Consider the following 21,462-nt stretch of genomic DNA (forward strand, 5'->3'; position numbering starts at 1 on the left):
CCTTTATTATGGTAATTTGACTTTGCTGAAATACTGGAAACATTAATTAAATTTATTGTAATTAATATTAGTCTGTGTTATAATATTCTCTTTTGTGTGTATATATACACATAATAAAATATTGGTATAAACAGAAAAGAAAAATTTTGAATATTATGGTGTGTGTATATATATATGAAAAACCTTTAATGACTAATACCGAGAGATAAAAAGATGACAAGATAAAGATACTACTAGTTTACTAGTTTCGTCGAATAGATCAACATCGGTACACAATAAATAACAGAAAAAACTCACGTAGAAAGATTATTTATTAGTATAATTTTCGCCTGTGTGTCACAGGCATCTTCAGTACATTAAGCTCAAAATTAAACACTAACTGACAATTCCAAAAAGCGCCACCTAAGTAGCTGGTGTAAGATAACTAAAAAGGTCAATAACTTTCCTAAAAAAAAAAAAAAAAAATTAATACAATAAAAAGTTAGGAAAGATTAGCTGATTTGTAAAGTACTATCTCCCATAAAGGGGATAGACATAAGCCGTCGGATCTGTTTAAGTTAGGAGAATGAAGTAGAGTTTCACATGTTTCTTTATAAAGGCGTTCCATGAGAAACTGACTTTTGTGAAGAACTCTTGTCTTTCTGCAATGAACTCTGTGTCTAGTGAAGATGGCATGTTCAGAAAGTCCAGACTTTTCAGGTTTAAAGTATTCAATATAAGATTGGTGTTCTTCTAGCCGAATAGAGGCAGATCTTCCCGTTTGTCCGAAATAAGATAATCCACAAGAGCACGGAATCTGGTAGACACCTGAATGATTAAGATGTGGAAGCTTGTCCTTAGGAGAAGTGAGAAAGGTGGAGATTTTTCTAAACGGTCGAAAGGCAACAAAAACTGTGAGTAGACATATGTACCGATATGTCTACTCACGGTTTACCTCTTTTAAAACTTAGATCAACATCCTCAGGTATCACAATCAAAGAAGTATATAAAAAATTACAGAGACTTAAAATTGTAATAACAGAACAAGTATAAAAAGACAGTAGCGTGTTTGAAAAACAATACGAGTATGAGTTCCAAACAAACGTATTGTATGCGCTGTCGCAAGTGCGCCAGTACTGAACAGAAGCGACGTGTGTGTCAGAGAGATTGTAACTCAGACTGTTGTTGATATGAGAGGAATCTAGAGAAATTTCCCTGGATTCGACAATCTTTCTTTCAAGTTCATCGTAGCACACATCGATGTTAGAAGTCCGAGTCCAGTTTACAATGTGTTGGCGGCCTTCGTCTGAGTTAGCTGAAAAGAGAACGTGGCTAGAGAGAGAGCGCTAGCTCTAGTCCCATTATAGGAGATATCTCTATGGTGTTCATCCAAACATAGAAGAATGGATTTAGCAGTCTGCCCATAGTATGGCTTTCCACAATCACACAAAATCTTGTACACTCCTGGAAACCGAGTAGGAAGATGTTTCTGTTTATGTTTGCTAAGTAATGAACGAAGTTTTGGAAGCGTAGTGAAGCAAATTTTGAAGTTAAATTTCTTAAGAATCTTGGCCAGTTTTGGTGAAAGAGAGCTGATAGGACTAGAGCTAGCGCTCTCTCTAGCCACGTTCTCTTTTCAGCTAACTCAGACGAAGGCCGCCAACACATTGTAAACTGGACTCAAACTTCTAACATCCATGTGTGCTATGATGAACTCGAAAGAAAGATTGTCGAATCCAGGGAAATTTCTCTAGATTCCTCTCATATCAACAACAGCCTGAGTTACAATCTCTCTGACACACACGTTGCTTCTGTTCAGTACTGGCGCACTCGCGACAGCACGTAGTACACGTTTGTTTGGAACTCATACTCTTATTTGTTTTTCAAACACGCTACTGTCTTTTTATACTTGTTCTGTTATTACAATTTTAAGTCTCTGTAAATTTTTATATACTTCTTTGATTGTGATACCTGAGGATGTTGATCTATTCAACAAAACTAGTAAACTGGTAGTATCTTTATCTTGTCATCTTTTTATCGCTCGGTATTAGTCATTAAAGGTTTTTCATAATATTCCAACCAAGTAAAAATGAATTCTGAAAAAAAAAAAATATATATATATATACAGTTGGGTCTCTTTTTATGTGGTGGATATGTTCCACAGAAAACCACATATAAAAAATTACTTTAATTTTAATTTTAAAAAATTAAAAACACAAAAAAGCCTAACTTACGTTGAAAAATTAGGGATACGTTCCATAATTTTCTAAAACTGCATAAAACCGAAGCAATGAATTAAAATAAACCTAAAATCGCATAAAAAAGTTTATGAAAATTCAGGAAAATAAGAATGCCTAAGTTTGTTTTAAAGCTTTATTCATTTAATTTTATTGAAAAGTAAGAATTTTTTTTTTTTTTTTTACATTTTGTCATCAGAATTATCATCGCTATTAGACAACATTCGGCAACAGTTGCAAACTGGTGCAAAATCACTTTCATCACCAGAAGAGATAGTCAGTGCATGAGATCTGTATGGTAAAGGCAATGGTTCTTCACAAACAGAATTAGCTTCACCCTCATTCTGTGCTGATTTTTTTCTTCTGACAATGTAATCAGTGATTAAACTTTGCGATGATGATTTCCCTAATTTTTTATACAGCTCGTGATATCCAGACATACAGTTCTTCAGCTCACGTTGGAATTTAAAGGCTTGTTCAGAATTTGTGTCATTAACAAGAAAATGATTTTCAAATTTATTGCACAGTTCAAGACCTTCTGGAATTATATTTGCAGTGAGGGGGACAGGTTTTTCTTCTGCTTCACTATCATTTTCTGGATCTCTGACGATATCTAAAAATTAATTGATATCCAATAATATCATTGTAACTTAAGGCATTATCCACAAGCAATTCATCTACATCTTTCTGGCTAAATGTATCAAAACCTTCTCCACCAATTTCATGTGCAAAAGTAATGATTTCAGCTGATAATGTAGATGTTTGCATGGTTGCACTGTTTGCAACACATCCAGGCCAAGCTGCTTTCCAGCAGGCATTTAAAGTTTGTGGTCTTATTTCAGCGATAGCAGATACAACATGATTTAAGCAGTCCAAAATAGAAATTTTTTTCCAAAAAACGTCAGTTACTGTTAATGATTCATTTTCTAGTTTATCCAATATAAATTGAAGAGTGTGCTTAACGTAATATTTTTTTTAAAAGTAGCAATTATGCCTTGATCTAATGGCTGAATAATGCTTATTGTAATGGGTGGAAAAAACTACCTGCACATTTGGATGTTCTAAATGCGGATGACTTGGTGCGTTGTCAACAATTAATAAAACTTTAAAATCGAGAGCTTTTTGCTTTATATATGTTTCCGCTTCTGGTACAAAGCAATTATTGAACCATTCAGTAAATACAACAGTTGTTACCCAAGCCCTTAGTTTTAGCCATCCAATGTACCGGCAGCTGTTTTAGATCTTTGCCTTTTAGAGCACATGGGCTTAGAGATTGATTTACTAGGAGAGGTTTCAACATTCGATCCCCTGAAGCATTGTTACAAAGTAACAACGTTACTTAATCTTTGCTTGCTTTAAACCCACTTGCTTTTTTTTCAGAATGTGTGATGTAAGTTCAACTAGGCATTTTCTTCCAGAACAATCCTGTTTCGTCAGCGTTAAACACTTGATCGGGACAATAATTTTCAATAATTTTGGCCAACTTCCCTTGAAAATTTTTGGCTGCTTCTTCATCTGCTGCTGCAACCTCGCCTGTAATCTTCACGTTATGAAATGCATTCCTTTTTAAAAACCCGGTTAACCATCCTTTGCAAGCCGAAAATTCTTTATCAGCCTGGGAAGCGGAAGTAGACGGCTCCAATTGCTTCATCTGTTCATAAAACCGAAGAGCTTTTTGTTTAATTAAATAACCACTTACAGGATTCTTCTTTGAGTTAATTCTTCAATCCAAATTACGAGCACTCGTTCCGTGTTTTCTAATAAAGCATCCCTTGAGTACGATGATAATTTGGCACTTAGTTTTGTGCCAGAAATGGCAGATTTTCTTATTCACTTCATTCTTTTTAATTGCTCTTAGAGTAGATTCACCTAAATTAAAATGTTTACCAATCGCCGTAGATCCCTCTCCTTTTGCTAAGCGATCTAAAATTGCAATTTTCATTTCCAAAGAAATTGCTTTTCTTTGGTGCTTTTTTTTCTCCATTGGGCCAAATTAAATCTTTAAAATACAATTAGCAAAATTTAGACTTTCGATAATAAAAAGACAAATACTTACATGCAAAATTAAACTTCATGAACACTCACTGCTTACACGTTATCACGTTATGCCAGAATGTGCTGCAACACGCTATTCATTAAACGCTGCAAAATGCTGTTCATCAATGGTGATGAACGAATTGGTCAACAACACACGAAATCACATGCTTTATAGGTAAAATTTTCCAACTGTTATACAAGCAAAATAGTTACCACTTTAAAAACTACAATGATCATAAAAGAGAAGTTAATTTTCCGCTGTGTAATAACAAACAACTCATCCCGCAATATGGATTGATTACCCCAGATTTCCCAAACTGTGTTCCGCAGAAGGTAAATAAGTGTTCTGCGAGAAGTTCTCCTGGAATTGGTCATTTTAGTTTTCTAAGCATTTTTCATGAATAAATATGTTATAGTGGAAATATTCTGAGGAGAATAACATTCGTGAATATGTTGAAAAGCTCAGACCCAGAACGTCTAAATAACATCTGTGTAGCAAATGTTAGTGACCAAGCCATGTATTTTTAAACGTGGAAGTATTCGTGAATTATCGTTAATTTTCACACATTCAAACCTTTCAACATTCGGGAAAGGGAATACCGCTGTTTATGATCAGTTATAAAAATTGCCTGCAAGCAGATTATAGCAATGTGTGGTGTGTCCTCTATTGTCAAAACTGAACGAAATAACATCTGTGTTGCAAATGTTAGTGACCAATCAGCAAGGAAGTATAAAGAAAATTTTTCTTTAATTGAAATTCACTGAAATTGAAGATCAAGGTAGTCTGTATCCGGTTTTCAGATCCAGTAATACTGAATACTTTCTTCACAAGTTCGTATTGTAGGGTGAAAGTGCTTGTTTCGAAACTGTAGTGCCGTGATTTTTTTAAAAGTAATACGCCTACAGATTTACATTTTAATATGAATAAGAGAGAAGGGAATTTGTTCAATTTTGGTGTTAAGAAATCTCTTACTGAAGGTGTTTATGATGCAACAGATTCATTCACCTCCAGCCTACAAAGCAATCTCCAAGATGTACAAAAGTAGGGGAAAGCTATCAGCACACAGGAGAAAAAGTCTGCATTCACTCATAAGTACTTATAATAATATTATAAATTTTTGGTCATCAGAATGGGATATGTCAATGAAAATCAGCACAAGTTAATTTAATGATGTTTATGTTTAATTAATAATAATAAAAAATCAGCTAAATTAACAATTAATTATTAATTAATACATTACAAAATAACAAAGGTGTTCCATGAAACGTTCAGGATTTGTGAAGTGTTCCGTCGTAGGAAACGTTTGGGAAACGCTGGATTCTTCTTCTGTTGACATGTGCAGAAGTGTACTATACTGCATAACTTCAAAGAGCATACTATACCGCATAACTTCAAATCTGCATAAAAAGAGACCCGTGTGTGTGTGTGTGTGTGTGTGTGTGTGTGTACCATAATATTAAAATTTTTCTTCTCTGTTTATACCAGTATTTTATTTTTCTTATTTATTTTAAACTGATAATAATAAAAATTCAGATGCTAAAGAATAGCATAAAAAGTGACCATTTGAGATTCCCAGAAGAACTAAATGGAAAAGAATGATTTACGAAAGATTCAACTCTTTCACTTGCCAATGTGCGTTAGGAAATGTAGCGACCACAAATGCCCTAATTTGGCAGATGCAACTTGCAGCCTTGACATAGCCCTACACTCATTCCGACAAAGTTCCAATGACGGTCAGACGACAACCAAACCGGTCCACATCCCGTTAACCCTGGTCCCAGTTTCCACATAAGGATACCCTTCCCCTTCGTTTCCACCCCCTTCCCCCCCACAAAAAATGCGGCCCTAAACAAAATAATATATATATTTATATATATATTATTAATAGTAACCCGGGTTTCCAAACTTATTTCCCACGTCAAAACACACACCCATGTCCCCCCCCCCCCCCGTTTATAAACAACCTTCAGCAGGATCATGGAATTGGAAGGCATCATAGAACCAAAAACAAGGTATGTACAAAATTTTTCCACCTCTTTTATTCTGCCATAATTGCCTTCTATACTCACCCATAATGCCCTAAAAATATATATATATCCCCTCTTTAGGAGTGTCCCTTATTAAAATAAGGGACACTCCTAAACAAAAACAGGCTATAATAGCCGTAATTATATTAATAGTGTTTAAGAGGTGTAACATGGGAATTTTCCCAGAAACTATACTTAATTTAATGGTTTATTATTAACACAGAAGTAAAAAAAATAAAGTTAACATTTTTATTCAATATTTTACCTAACAGAAACTAAGGTATTTTTAAAGATAACAGGGAAATATTTTGATTATGCCCTCTAGGCATGGTCAAAGGGTGACCTTTTTTTTGTAGTTGTTCATTTAAACATACAATTACAGCCTCCCAGATATTTTGAAGTTCTTTTACATCCATATTTGTTTAGGTTAGGGTATTCAGTAAAGCACTGGCAGATTCCCAGAATAACTGTTCAGTTTTGAAACAGACACTTCTTTAGGGTAATAACAATTCAATCAAACTGCATATAAAGTATCAAGCACATGGTCAGCTAATCCAATATGGCCACAGTAAGGGTACTCGGTAAAGTGTACACAGATTCCAGATATAACCTACCAATTTTAAAACACATGCATCTTTAGTGTAATAACATTTCAACCCAACTGCATGTAAGATATCAAGCACATAGTCTGCTAATCCAATATGCCCACAGTGGTTCATAACTTTAGTGGTGCTCTGTCACTATTTTGCTACAAAATCTGCCAGATCATACAAAGGGAGTTTACAGTGGGAATTAAGCTGTTTATTTTTTAGGATTGTAGCCATTATTGGTCAAATCATTAAAAATGTATTCTATAGACACTATAGAATAGGCATTATCATTGTAGTTTGAGCACACAGCTCTATCACTGTGCGCTAATGTTTTTTTATTATGCAATACATTTACTAATAGATAACCAAACATTAATTGGCACCACCATCAGGCACAAATTTAACATAATAAAAACAAAAACATCAACAAATATACCAAGAGCCATTTTCTCAAATGACAATATAACCAAAAAATAAGTCCTTCCTTCCTGATTTATGCTTATGCATAGATCCAAACATCTCCATGCAGGTTTTTGAAACCATATTTGACAGAATAGGTTGGTTAATCCTTATTCCTGAAGTGTCCTATGTCTGTATGTTGCCTGTTTTGAGGGGTGAAAAACCAGTTTCCAGAAGGGGAAAAAAACCTTCCACCTCCAAATGAGACTAGAACTAATCATCTGATTGAAAACACCTGGTAAATATTCTTCACATCATAGACAAGATTCAAATCTGGGTCTTTCCAACCAAAGAGTTCAACTGAGCTCTCTGGTTGGAAACGACTGAGCTACAGAGGCTCTGAAAAAAATTAGAAAACATTTTAAATAATTTCACAAACTAAACCTTGCACCAACAGCAGACATATATATGAATCAAAAGTTATTAGATCAATCCAAAACAGTAACAGTTCTTTATATCAGGTAAGACAGGGTATACATGGAATTACAGGGCTGGTAAGTATGACAAGCTTAGGAGATTGCTAAGATTGGTGTCACTGCATGTAAGGTAATTGGCAGTGCCCTTGACCATATTGTTTAATCTAAGTCTTATTTCTGGGTAAGTCGAGGGGATGGAAAGAGGGGAAATATTTCATTGAATAAAGGACTCTCCAAGACTGATGTAGCAAATTACCAACTGATCAGCATATCAGGAGTTGTTGTCAAAGTATTGTAGAAGTTGGTCGAGAACAAAATACAGGAATGGATAGATGAAATGGGATACTGTATGGGGGGAGCATAGTTTTGTGAAGGGTTGGTCATGCCTCAGTAACTTGCTCACATTTTATAATACAGTGACAGCTGAGTTGGATAAAGGAAATGAGTTTACAGTGATACTGCTGGACAAAAAGCTTTTGACAGGATACCACATGAAATTCTAATCAGTAAACTGCAGTACATAGGGATGGATATATATAAGGTTAGTGATATGGATAGGTGGGTGGTTGATGGAGAGATATCAGAGAGTAGTTTATTCAGGAGTAGAGTCCCAAAGAAGGCCTGTGACTACTGGTTGCCACAGGGTTCTGTTCTAGGACCGCTACTGTTTAATTTGTACATTAACAACATAGGAAAGTATCTGAAAGGAACTGTTCAGTTATTTGCTGATGATGCGAAGTTGGATAGAGCAATAGTTAATACAGATGATGTCAAAATTTCGCAGGATGAGTTGGATAGATTGGCAGACTGAGCAAAGGAGAATACATGTCAGTTTAATGTGGCAAAGTGTAAGGTTATGCATTTTGGAGTGAAAAGAACCAGCTGTATACCACATTGGTGGAACTGTACTCCAGGAAATTGATGAAACCAGAGACTTGGGAGTGTTAGTGAATACAGAGTTAAAGTTTAGGGAGCACATTGCAAAAGTGACTAAAGCATCTCATTAGATTACTTGGTTAATGAAGAATACTTTGATGAGCAGAGACAAGCAGGTTATTGTTCCTCTTTATCGAGCCTTGATAAGACCCCATCTTGACTACTGGGTGCAGATCTGGGTGCCAGGGTGTCTTGGTGATGGGAAGGAGGTAGAGAGGATCCAGATGCAAGTGAACAAGATGGTAGCAGGTCTATGGAATGAACCTTATGAGAACAGGTTGAAGATTGTGGGTTACAGAAACTGGTTGATAGGTGGAAAAGGTGGTATGATTGAAACATACAGAGGAAATTTTTCAGAACAGGTCTGGTGATGAGAGAACTAGGGGGCCCATCCATGGAAACTGAGTAAGACTGTAATTTATAAGGTGTTAGAACTAGGTTTTTTTGCTTGGAGAATAGTGAATGAGTGAAATAGGTTGCCAGAGTCTGTTGCAGGTGCAATGACTGTGAATGAGTTCAAAGCAAAGTATAATAGATACTGCGCAAATGTTGGATAGTTCTTCATGTTTAGGGCTTCCCTCGATGAGTCTAAGGACTTCTTGGAGTAGCCTGCAGCAATAATAATAATAATAATTATTATTATTATTATTATTATTATTATTATTATTATTATATTCAAGGAGCATCTTAAAAAAATTTACAAACTTCCTATAAACTATGTTAAAACTAGCTTCCCTTTCCTTATCCATTCTCCAACAATGAAGTTCACGAAATTATCAGTACTGCAGTATACTGTTCAAATTGCACTGCAAATTCCCTTATTATTGACAATGTGGCAGATCTGCAACAAAATGGATTGCAATGCTCACAATTATATAGTTATAAACTAACATGGCCAAAGTGGATTAACAGACCATATACTCAACAACCTGCATGCAATTATAAAGAGAAAAGCTGTTACTCTAAACACTAATAAAAGTAACAGCTTATTCTGGGAATCTGCCTATGCTTTACAGAACACTCATAGCCTAAACAAATATGAATCTAAAGAACTTCCAGAATCTGAGATGTGATCCTATGCTTAAATCAAAAAAACACAGCTGCTTTTGACTTTGCCATCTATGCTATATCAAATATTTGGATGCTTGCACAATACATGTTCTTATTCAAATGACTTTGAATAACTCTGTTTACCCTATCATGTTAAATTTTTCACTTTAGTGTTGTTAATAAACCAACATGGATAATCAACATATATGTCTAAATAAGTGTACCTTTTGCTTGAAGGAGATAATGTTCGATAAAAATACTTTTAATAACTAACCTATGTCAACCATCTCTGGACAAACACCACTGAAAGGTTTGGAAAATCTCAAGTGCTTGCCCTTGATATATCTCCAAGACTTTTGAGCAAGCCTGGCACAAAGGTCTATTAAGAACTCCCATCATTCAGTCTGCCTCCTGACTTCTGCAATGGAGGGGCCAGCTTTCTGGCCAGATGCTTACTTGGAGTGATGGTGGATGACTTCTATCTATACAATGCTAGGGGTCCCACAAGGCTCTGTTCTTTTTCCCACCCTCTTCCTACTATACATAAACTATCTCCTCCAGCTGACTACCAATCCAGTATACAGTTTTGCTGATGATAGCACATTACACTCCATTTCATTTGACAAACATTGCAAATCACAAATCACCACAACCTACAGAAATCAAACCTCTACTACCTTTTTTTTTTAAAAGATTCTCTTTGAATATAAGGAACCACTACTGTTTTGGATTGATCTAATAACTTTTGATTCATGCCCACTCTTGTTTATCCAAACCCCATCCATCAATGGGGTTTGGATAACATTATCAACTTCAATGCCGGCAATACACAGCTCTGCATTATTTCCCACAAAAAAAGAATCCTATTCTTCTATCAAGAATCAATAAGGTAAATCTCATCTTGAATCCTATTCAAGATGAGATTTACCTTATTGGAATAACTCTAACCTCGATTCTCTCTTGGCAAAAACATATCATAAATATTGCCTCCTCTGCATCTAAAATAGTAGCCTTTCTCTTTTGCTTGAGGCATGAATACTGCTCTCGTATCTGGGGTGGTGCTCCTAAGAGCTCCCTGAAAATACTGGATTCTATACAGAAAAGAGCAGTTAGAATGATTGACAATTCCTCTCTCTCTCTCACTAATACACTACTAACTTTTACACATTCAGTCCCCACAGCCTGGATCTTCTATAAATACTCCTATGACCGCTGTTCATCAGATTTGGCATCCCACCTTCTTGCAAATCTGTCCAAATGTGTGCAGCAGCTAACCAATACCCTCTCGCAGTTGAACTCCAAACTCACAGAACAAATTTTTTCCTATTCTTCGTTTCTCCCTTCCAATGCAGCCCTCTGGAACAGTCTTCCACCTGGTGGTACTCAAGGATTACAATCCATAGCTTTTCAAGTCAAATGTGAAAAAGTTCCTTATTGCTCATCCAGTCCACGTTACTAGTGCACTATAGGTAGACCAATCTCCCATGGATGGGTTCTCCATGAAAAATTATGATATATAGTGCCTCACAATTCGACAGTTGAATTTCGCATGCATGGAATTGTGCAATGTCTTTTGTTATTTGCCATTTCTTGTTGGGCTGCGTTGGTGTTTGCTCGTGTTGTTTGTGCTAATTTTCAAATAATGAAAATTCCATAATGAAAGTAAAAATTTTGTGCATCAGCAGTTATTTTTTTGAGTGAAATTTAAGAATGGGTCCAAAGAGAAGCGAACAGAGGAATAATTCAGGAAAGAAGCACATTTGGTTGAGCATAGAGAAGAAGAAAGAAATTGTAGATAAAGTGCAGTAAGGTAGAATAATTACAGATGTAGCTCAAGAGTATGGTGGCGTTCCTAGGTCAACTGTGGCAACAGAGAGAGAAGATTATGGGTGCTAGGGTGTCTGCTGGTGCAATGAAGATTTCTGACAAGAAGAGAACTTCAATCAATGAAGGGATGGAAAAACTGCTTATCACCTGAATTAGAGAAAGACAGATGGAGGGAGATCTAGTAACGCAGGCAATGATCTGTGAGAAGGCTAGGTTAATTTTTGAAGAACTGCAGAAGAAAACTCCAGGATGTACCACAGATCAAACTGAGGAATTCAAAGCAAGTCGAGGTTGGTTTCACAGATTCCAAGGTAGAATAGGCATCCATAATGTTCTCAGACAGGAGGAAGCTGCTAGTGCAGATAAAGAGGCTGCAGAAAAGTTTGTGAAAAAATTTGAAGATTTAATCAGGAAAGAAGGCTACCTGCTACAGCAAATTTTAACGAGGATGAAACTGGGTTACTTTGGAAGCGCTTGTCAAATCGAACTTACATCACGCAAGAAGAAGTGAAACTCCCAGGACATAAGCCTATGAAAGATAGGCTTACCTTGTTATTGGCAGTAAATGCAAGCAGAGACTTTAAACTAAAGCCACTTCTGGTCTACCTCTCAGAAAATCCTCAGTGCTTTGGGAAGAAAATCATTAAGTCCAAACTGCCAGTGATGCGGAAATTCAATGCAAAGGCCTGGGTAGACCAGCAAGTTTTCAAAGATTGGATTTTTAAGGTGTTTGCCCCGAGCATGAAGAAGTTCCTCACTGACAACAATTTGCCTTTGAAAGCAGTGCTGATCCTTGACAATGCTAGTGCCCACCCTCTTAGAGGACATTCTTGAAACTGACTTTGACTTCATCAAAGTCCAGTTCTTGCCTCCAAACACAACGTCACTGATCCAACCCATGGATCAAGAAGTGATTGCATGTTTTAAAAAACTTTACACCGAGGTTTTGTTCTCACGGCTTTTCGACGTGACTCACTCTTCTGACAAGACACTGAAGGACTTCTGGAAGACCTAGTTCAACTTCTCCATGCCATTTCCTGTATTAAAACTGCCTGGGATGTAGTGACTCAGAGAACCCTTCATGCATCGTGGAAGAAACTCGTTCCTAATTTTTCTCAGGATGACAACAGTGCAGACCAAGAAGCTGGAGAATCAGAAGCAGCTGCAGCCTTGCGAGAGATCATTTCGACGGTGGAGAATCTCGACATAGAAGAGGTTGATGAGGCTGATGTAGAAGAGCTTGTGGAGGATCACGATGACGAACTGATCATGGAAGAACTCAGAGCACTCAGCGAGCAGCAAACAAAGGAGAGAGAATGAAGAATTTCACCTGAAGAAGAGAATGGTAGGGAAAAAGGGCAGATGCTAACAGTTGCAATTAAAGAAGTTTTAATCCATTGGGAGAAGGTGCAGTCTGTTTGTTTGGAATGGCACCCCAACACTGCTGATGTGAGTAGAATGACAGACTTGTTCAACAACACCATCATGCATCACTTCAAAACCATCTCGAAAAAGAGAGACAGACAGTCCACGTTGATCAGTTCCTCATCCCTGTTCAAGCAAAGAGGAGACGAGAAGAGGTAGAACAGGATAAAGAAGATTCCCTTCCAACATCTAAGGCTCAATAGATTGTATGTATTGTGTATACAATAGCATATTTTGTAATTTAGTGTGTTATACAATAATAAAATACATAAAGTAAATGGGAGGTCCGACAATGAATTAATCTATTTTCCATAGACTTATATGGAAAATATTGTCCCGCAATTCGAGATTAGTTCGGCAAAGGATTAGTGTTGTATTGCGAGGCACCACTGTATTAGCTGCATATAAATCAATATTTGAAATCTTTTTAAAACCAGTTGCAATTAAAGAAGTTTTAATCCATTGGGAGAAGGTGCAGTCTGTTTGTTTGGAATGGCACCCCAACACTGCTGATGTGAGTAGAATGATAGACTTGTTCAACAACACCATCATGCATCACTTCAAAACCATCTCGAAAAAGAGAGAGAGACAGTCCACGTTGATCAGTTCCTCATCCCTGTTCAAGCAAAGAGGAGACGAGAAGCGGTAGAACAGGATAAAGAAGATTCCCTTCCAACATCTAAGGCTCAATAGATTGTATGTATTGTGTATACAATAGCATATTTTGTAATTTAGTGTGTTATACAATAATAAAATACATAAAGTAAATGGGGGGTCCGACAATGAATTAATCTATTTTCCATAGACTTATATGGAAAATATTGTCCCGCAATTCGACATTAGTTCGGCAAAGGATTAGTGTTGCATTGCGAGGCACCACTGTATTAGCTGCATATAAATCAATATTTGAAATCTTTTTAAAACCAAATAACTGTCAAATGTGGATAATTATTATTATGTTCACATCTTCAGTTAAACAAAATATCTTTTAACTGCAAGATCAAACATATAGACCAGTTGTCATATCAATAAAGACACATTATTATCATCATTTACAAGTATGTATCCTTATGATATGTATCAGATATCATGAAAGTCTAACAATTAACATTCCATTACCAGCTAACTAATATTTTCAAACTGATTTGTCACGTCTCTGATTTGATTGGCTATTGAATTCAATCTTCTAAAGCAATGAATCAACCACCTTTATCTTGGTCTTCCTATGAATCTTTTTCCTACGATTTTTATCTCAAACACTTGTTTTGATAATTTTTCATCTCCTATTCTGTTTAAGTAACAAAATGTTTCTTAACTTAGCTCTGTTTACAGTCTAGAATATTAATATTATCAAGTTCTTTCTGATATCTTAATCAGGCATAAAGATCATAAACTTATTATAAACTATTAACCTTTTCTTTTGTTTAAACAATGCATGAAAACAGAAGGCATTTGAGTATTTGGCATGATCAACTGCATCACTTTAATCTTCTTGTCTAATATAAACTGACCACTTTTTACACAAGATTTTATATTAAAATAGTTTCTTAACTGGAAAAATGTGTGTGTGTGTGTGTGTGTGTGTGTGTGTGTGTGTGTGTGTGTGTGTGTGTGTGTGTGTGTGTGTGTGTGTGTGTGTGTGCGCGTGCGTGCGTGCGTGCACATACGTGTCACACACAAAGAGGTAAGTTCAAGCAACTTAGTTTGATAGAATGTAGTACAGACCTATAATAACAGTAAACAAGTAACAATGATATTATCAACAATATTCGAAATAATTTAACACCATTAAGCAACTTACATCAAGATTTTCTGATATTTCTTCTGCATCAGCTGCTGATTCTGGTGATCGTTTCAGTTTCTTTTCCAGTCTATCCAACCAGTCATTTTCCATCATCACCAAATCTACAAAAACAAAGCAAACATTAATATAAGCAAATGAAAAGATCCTAACTGCTCTAAATCTACTAAGCATGCAGAATTAGAGCAGCATACTTAGAGAATAGCTACATCTACCTTTTCCCGATTTACGGAGATTTCCTGCCAGAGAAGAGGAGGAATTCCGTGATGGATCTAACCAATAAACAAAAGTTAAATATTTTCACTAAATAAATAAAATAAATAAATGTAAAAAAAAAAAGAAAGAAAGAAAGAAAGAAAGAAACTCAATATAACAAACAACATACTATTCTGCATGCAAACTAAAATAAAGAGATGCAGATGAAATAAAATTCTCTTGTAAAATAAAGCAATTAATAATATTATTCTGTATATGTTAAATCACACTGTACAAAACTGAAATTTCCAACTAATACCCATCACCCACAATGTTTAGAAAATGAATTTTTTCAGTAGAAGTTAACAGCATTTGGTTCTATTAAGAAAGCTCAAGGGCTTACAGATGCAAAAACGGTTTTCAGACTGAGTTGAGAACTTTTTGAGAAGAATACCTTTCAATCCAGAGTATTAAATGCTATAGATTAGAGGAACTAGGTCACATATGAAGACACTATTCTGTAGGTTTGCTGCAGGTCATATAAAGGTTCTCAATCTTTACATGCTGTGAAAAATATGCCTAGGAGAAAAGTGCAGATTCTAAATTTTTATAGTCTCACCATATAAAACTTTAAGAACTCTGGATCTAACAGATTCAAAACATTTAAACTTAGCGGATGCCAAAATCACAGGGCTGTCTTGCTACATAATTTTTGACAAGTGAGCACTTCAGTGATCTTGGCAATTTTCATGCTTTTAAGGGAAAAGTTAAAAAAATGACATTCAATATTTGATTAATGAGATCAAATTGAAAGGTATATTTAACCAGGAGTTACCAGCCAAAGAGAAAATTACAATTTTCTCTTTAGTATTTCATGATAATTTACTGCTGGTTTCTCCAGATTTGAAATCACATGCAAAACTACTGAAGGAAGCAATTAAGAAAATTCATGAGACAAAATTCAAAGTAAAAACTTCAAAATGTGAACTATTTCTGGAGAAAGTAAATTAGATAAGGAAAGTATCACACCTGATAATGAAAACATTAAGGCAATACTTTCTCTAAGTAACCCTAAAATGTTAGGCAAATTAAAAGACTGATACAAATGGTAAACTATTATAAGTGTTTTGTCTCACATTATTCATTATCAGGTCTGATACTTTCCATATCTAATTTACTCTCTCTAGAAATAGTTCACATTTTGAAGTTTTTAGTTTGAATTTTGCCTCATGAATTTTCTTAATTGCAGCCTTTGTACTCTTACTGATCTTACAAAAAAGGGAGTAAATTTTTGGGGGGAAGAGCCAGAAGGCTTTTCCCCCAAAATTCTTTTGATCTTCTCAAGCCTATTTTACAAACTTATCTATTTTGGCTCACCCTAAGTTAGCATCTAAGTTTTATATTACAAATGATGCTTCACAAAACTGCATAGCAGTTATAGTGAAGCAATTTGAAGAAGATAAATTGAAGCCAGTAATTTCATCGGTAGGGCAACTTAGCAGCTCAGAGAAGAATTATTTCACAATAGGGAAAGAAGCATTAGCCCTAATTTACACCCTCTGTCCAAAAAAGAAACCGAACTTTTCGAAAATAGAAGAAACTAGTGATGCCACCTGTTGTATCTTTTTGTTGTCGAAAGCGGCAACCTTCATTAGTGCTGTGTCAACACTGTTTATGACATTTGTTTCATTAGAAGCCGAGTTATGGTGCCGAGAGCGACAGTGTGTTTTGACGAAAGGTCAGAAAATGAGTTTCAAACAGAGAGCTGCGATTGACTTTTGTGTTAAACTTGGTAAAACATACAGTGATGAATGTCACGTACGGTAACAAAACGTACGGTGATAAAAAGTACAAAAAGCGTACGGTGATGAACGTCCTGTACTCAAGTTTATGAGTGGTTTAAGCGATTTCAACGTGGTCGTGAGATGCTTGACGAAAAGGATGACGAAAAGCTGGGCCATCCAAAAATTGGACTGAATGAAGTTAACATCCAAAAAGTGCATAATTTCATCAAAGAAAACCCGAAATCATCCATGAGATTGATTGAAGATGAAATGGGGATTCCAAAATCAACTGTGCACAACATTTTGATCGAGAGTTTGGGCCTTCGTAAACTGAATTCACGATTTGTTCTTCACAAGTTGACCGACGACCAAAAAAATGTATCGAATTGAACACTGCAAGGACCTCATTAAAACCGCTCATAAGGACTCAAACTTCCTTGAAACGATCGTTACTGGTGACAAAACGTGGTGTTTTGAATAGAGCCCAAAACAAAGTGCCAGAGTGCTGAATGGAGACCACCAGAAGAGGGGCATCCAAAAAAAGTCGCTTCAACAAGTCAAAAGTAAAGATAATGCTGATTTGTTTCTACGATTCCAAGGGAATTATCAACAAAGAATCTGTTCCACTTGGCCAAACGGTCAATGGTGAGTTATATCTCAAAGTTTTAAAGTGATTGATAGCGAGAATTCATCACGTACGGCATGAATATCGTGATGCAGGCAGCTGGTCACTTTTGCACGATAATGCACCATCTCATCGTTCGAACATTGTGATACAGTTTTTGAGCAAAAACCAAGTTTGTGTGTTGGATCACTCACCGTATTCACCTGACTTAACACCCTGTGACTTCTTTCTCTTCCCCCAACTTCATTTGCCTATGAAAGGAAAGCAATACAACACCATTTAAAATGTTCAAGCAGCAATAACCACGACCCTCAACAGTATCCCAAAAACCAATAAAGAATTAATTGACCATGCCAAATGCTGTATCGAAGCTGAGGGGAGTATATTGATTGAAATAAATGATTTGAATAATTATAATTGGCCTGTGTTTTATTTTCTATCAAAAGTTCGGTTTATTTTTGGACAGGGGGTGTATTCATCTCAAGAAGCTAAAATATTTGTTATATGGTCAACAAATAGAACCAAAATCAGACCATAAGCCTCTGACATTCTTGAATAGTACCAAGGTTAAAAACCAAAGAATTATCAGATAGGCTTTGAAAGTTCAAGAATATGACATGAGAGTGTCCTGTTTACCTGGCACACAAAATGTAATTGCTGTCTTTCTAGAGTGGACATGGATGATGTGAACAAGTATGATGCTGAAAAGAAAAGGATGTACTGTAGATCCTATTCAGTTTAAAGTATGATGCCACTGGAACCGTCCAAGAAATTGATAAAAAGGAAGAAATTCCAAAAGTGGAATAATGAATCAGTTTAAAAGAGGAAGAATATTAGAAGTGGGTGATCTAGTCTTAATTCAAAACAAAAATGATCAAAGAAGGAAAGGTAAACTCGTAGTGGGAGAATCTGGACCATACAGAGTTGTGAAAAAGGATGTCTCCTATAACAAAAATATTGTAGGTGTTATGTATCCAGTTAGATTTATTTATTGTAATTTTTATCTTTCAGCTATTGAAGTCTTGCAGTGGTTAATTATAACTGTGTATGAGCTGTCAAGTGTCAAAATGTTAGTGTTGTTTGTATGTAGATGATTTGCTATGTTATGTTGTTACTGACAAGAGAAGAAAAAGTTACCACTGTATTATTGGAAGTAAATAAGCAAACTTACCTCAGTGGATAAAAGACAGTGAAATGAAGAATTGCTACAATTTTTGTTGCTTTCATTTTGAAATTATAATTAAATAAACTTTCCTAAAGAACTTTATCATCATTTCAAGCACAGCAATGATGGTACATAATTGTAGACTTGAGTAGCAAATGCTCTACAAATGTTCCAAGAATGTACAGAAGTGAAAAGAATGTTATGGGACTTCACTTAGAAGAAAGAAAAGAAGAAAGAAAAGGATCACAGCAGGAGAAAAACTGAGGAGTTTCTGCGTTTTCAATATATGAAGATGGAACAGAAATTAGAAGCAGAAGAGTTAGAAATAGAAGATTTAAAGAGAATGTCCTTGTATAAAAAGATAAGTGTGAAGTTTTTTGTAGTTACTAATTCATATAGGATTTATTATTATTACGGGTATCTCCATGGAGTCAGTAGACTCATAGCGGGAGACCCAAACTATCAAAACAATATCTATCGTATTTCTTCTTGAATTCATTTACAGACAAAGAACTCACAACTGTCAGGCAATGCATTCCACTTATTCACCACCCTCCAGGTGAAAAATCTAGTTCTCGCGCCCTTATTAACCACACTTTTCCTTAATTTCCAGGGATAACCTCTTGTTCTTCCATCACTATCACACAGCTGAAATATTTCCCCTGCATCAATCTTATAAGAACCTTTTAGTAAATCATCCTGCAAACTTTTAACATCAGCTTGATTTTTTATTGCGCTACCCAACTTTGCATCATCAGTAAACAACTGAATATCTTCCTTTAAGCCATTTCCTATATCATTTATATACAAATTAAACAACGATGGCCCAAGCACAGCGTCCTGAGGCACACTACTGGTCACCTGCCTCATCCTGGACTCGGCTCCTTCATACACCACCTTCTGGTATCTCTCCCTAAACCATTCTCCTATCCATTCCCATCTGCTCCAATTTGTGTAACAAAAAAGCATAACATTCTCCATGGGGTATCCTGTCAAAAGCCTTAGAAAAATCCAGAAGTACCACTTTGCAGCCAGTTCCTTTGTCCAACTCAGACATTCTATTATAAAAAGGCAATAAATTGCTAAGGCAGGATCGACCTTTAACAAAATCATGTTGGCCCCTATAGAGTATCATATTCTGATCCATCCATTTTTGAATTCTGTCTTTAACCAACTTTTCCAATACTTTTATCACCACTCCTGCCGAGATGGTGATTGGTCTGTAATTAACTACTGCGGTCTTAAAGCCACCTTTATGTAAAGGAACTACTTTGCCTTCCTTCCACTCCCTGGGGACCATACCAGAGTTCAAACTTAAGTTAAATAACCAAGTAAGAGGCATTAACAATTCCTTTGCACATTTATGCAGCACCCGAGCTGATATTCCATCTAAACCTACAGCAGTGTTTGCATTTAAATTCTGCAATATACTAAGTACCTCTGATTTATTAACTTCAATTCTCACATTAGTTATTGCTACAGGTACAGAGATATCCTCACGTGGGTGATAGACTTTTGAAAAGTGATCACTCAGTAACTCTACTATTACATCTGAATTGGTCACCTCAATACCATCAGCGCCCACTACGGTTATCCTTCCAAAATCATTCTTCCTTTTACTTACCACATAACGGAAGAACTCTTTGGGATTACCCTTGATCTCATTGGCTAAGGTCTTCTCATAATCTGATTTAGCTTTTCTTACTATGCTGGTAACCTTCCTAGCTTGAGCCTTGTATTGCTCATGGGTGTACTAATCGCCTTTCTCCTTGTAAATTCTCCATAACATTTTATTTTTTTGCAGATCAAGCCTGATACTACTACTCATCCATCTAATGCCTACCTTGTTTGTCTTCCTGACCATGGGAATACATTCTGATATTGCCTTCCTCAGACACTCGCTGATTTTATCCCATACACTGCTAACATCTTTCCCCTGCAATATATTCTACCATAGGATGACTGTAAGCTCACTCTGAAGCTTGTTATAATTACCTAGCCTATAGTTCTGTATATATACCCTTCTTAAGAGCGAAATTCACAAATTTTGCAACCTCCCAAGTCAATACCACATGATCACTCTCACCAATTGGAGGTAACGAGGACACCTTACGCATATGCCCTCTGAACCAATGATCAGGTCCAACACTCTCACACCACGAGTCCCTTCAGTTATGTGCTGTTTCAAGTAATTATCTCTTAGGAGGTGTATGAATTCCATTTCCTTTTTGCCACGTGATATTTCCTCCTTCCAATTGATATCACCATAATTAAAATCTCCCATAATAATCACTAGCCCTGCACTCAGCGTACTAATTCAATATCACCCCCTGTACCCCTTGGCCTATAACAGCAACCAACTGTATATTTGGTTGCGCTGGTCACTATTTCACACCAGACCACCTCAAATGAACTATCATTCACACGTCTATCCTCTTAATATACTACTTTCTTTGGCTGCAACTCATCAGCTATCATCAACAGTACTCCTCCCCCCCCCCCCCCCGTTCTATCTTCTCTATCCTCCCTGAAAATACTGTACCCATCACATTCAATTCCAGTAACCACATCTTCTGTTGACAAGTTTCACTAATGCATACAACTTTTGGTGAAATTGCACTGACTAATGCCAAAAATTCTTCCCTCTTATTTCGAATGCTTCTTGCATTTGTATACAAAAATTGCAGATTGCCTTTACTTCTTGTACCAGCTTTAGAAATTATATACATTCTACTAATTTCAGTAGTCCCATGCTGATTTTTATCCACTCTATTCTTCAAATTATTTTGCAAAAAAGCATCAACAAATATACATTCACTGCCTAAGTTTCTCCCTCTCACACTCAACCTTTTCAATTTTAGCTTCCCTGCTCAATTACTTCAACTTGTTCAGAAAACAGTAATTTCTT

The 21,462-nt window shown here is 36.1% G+C and overlaps 1 protein-coding gene across 1 annotated transcript in view; it reads right to left on the reverse strand.

The window, feature by feature from the left end:
• Dys (Dystrophin) overlaps window positions 1–21,462 on the reverse strand; it is a 923,162-nt gene that overhangs the window by 584,968 nt on the left and 316,732 nt on the right. The window contains exon 27 of the mRNA XM_090409612.1: window positions 14,786–14,889. Within this exon, the coding sequence (XP_090265738.1) occupies window positions 14,786–14,889 (104 nt within the window). The remainder of the gene's footprint in view (window positions 1–14,785; window positions 14,890–21,462) is intronic.

Source organism: Typopeltis vanoorti, chromosome 19, assembly GCF_054136105.1.
Source record: "Typopeltis vanoorti isolate ZY-2024b chromosome 19, IOZ_Tvanoo_1.0, whole genome shotgun sequence".
In the NCBI taxonomy this organism is placed as follows: domain Eukaryota; kingdom Metazoa; phylum Arthropoda; class Arachnida; order Uropygi; family Thelyphonidae; genus Typopeltis; species Typopeltis vanoorti.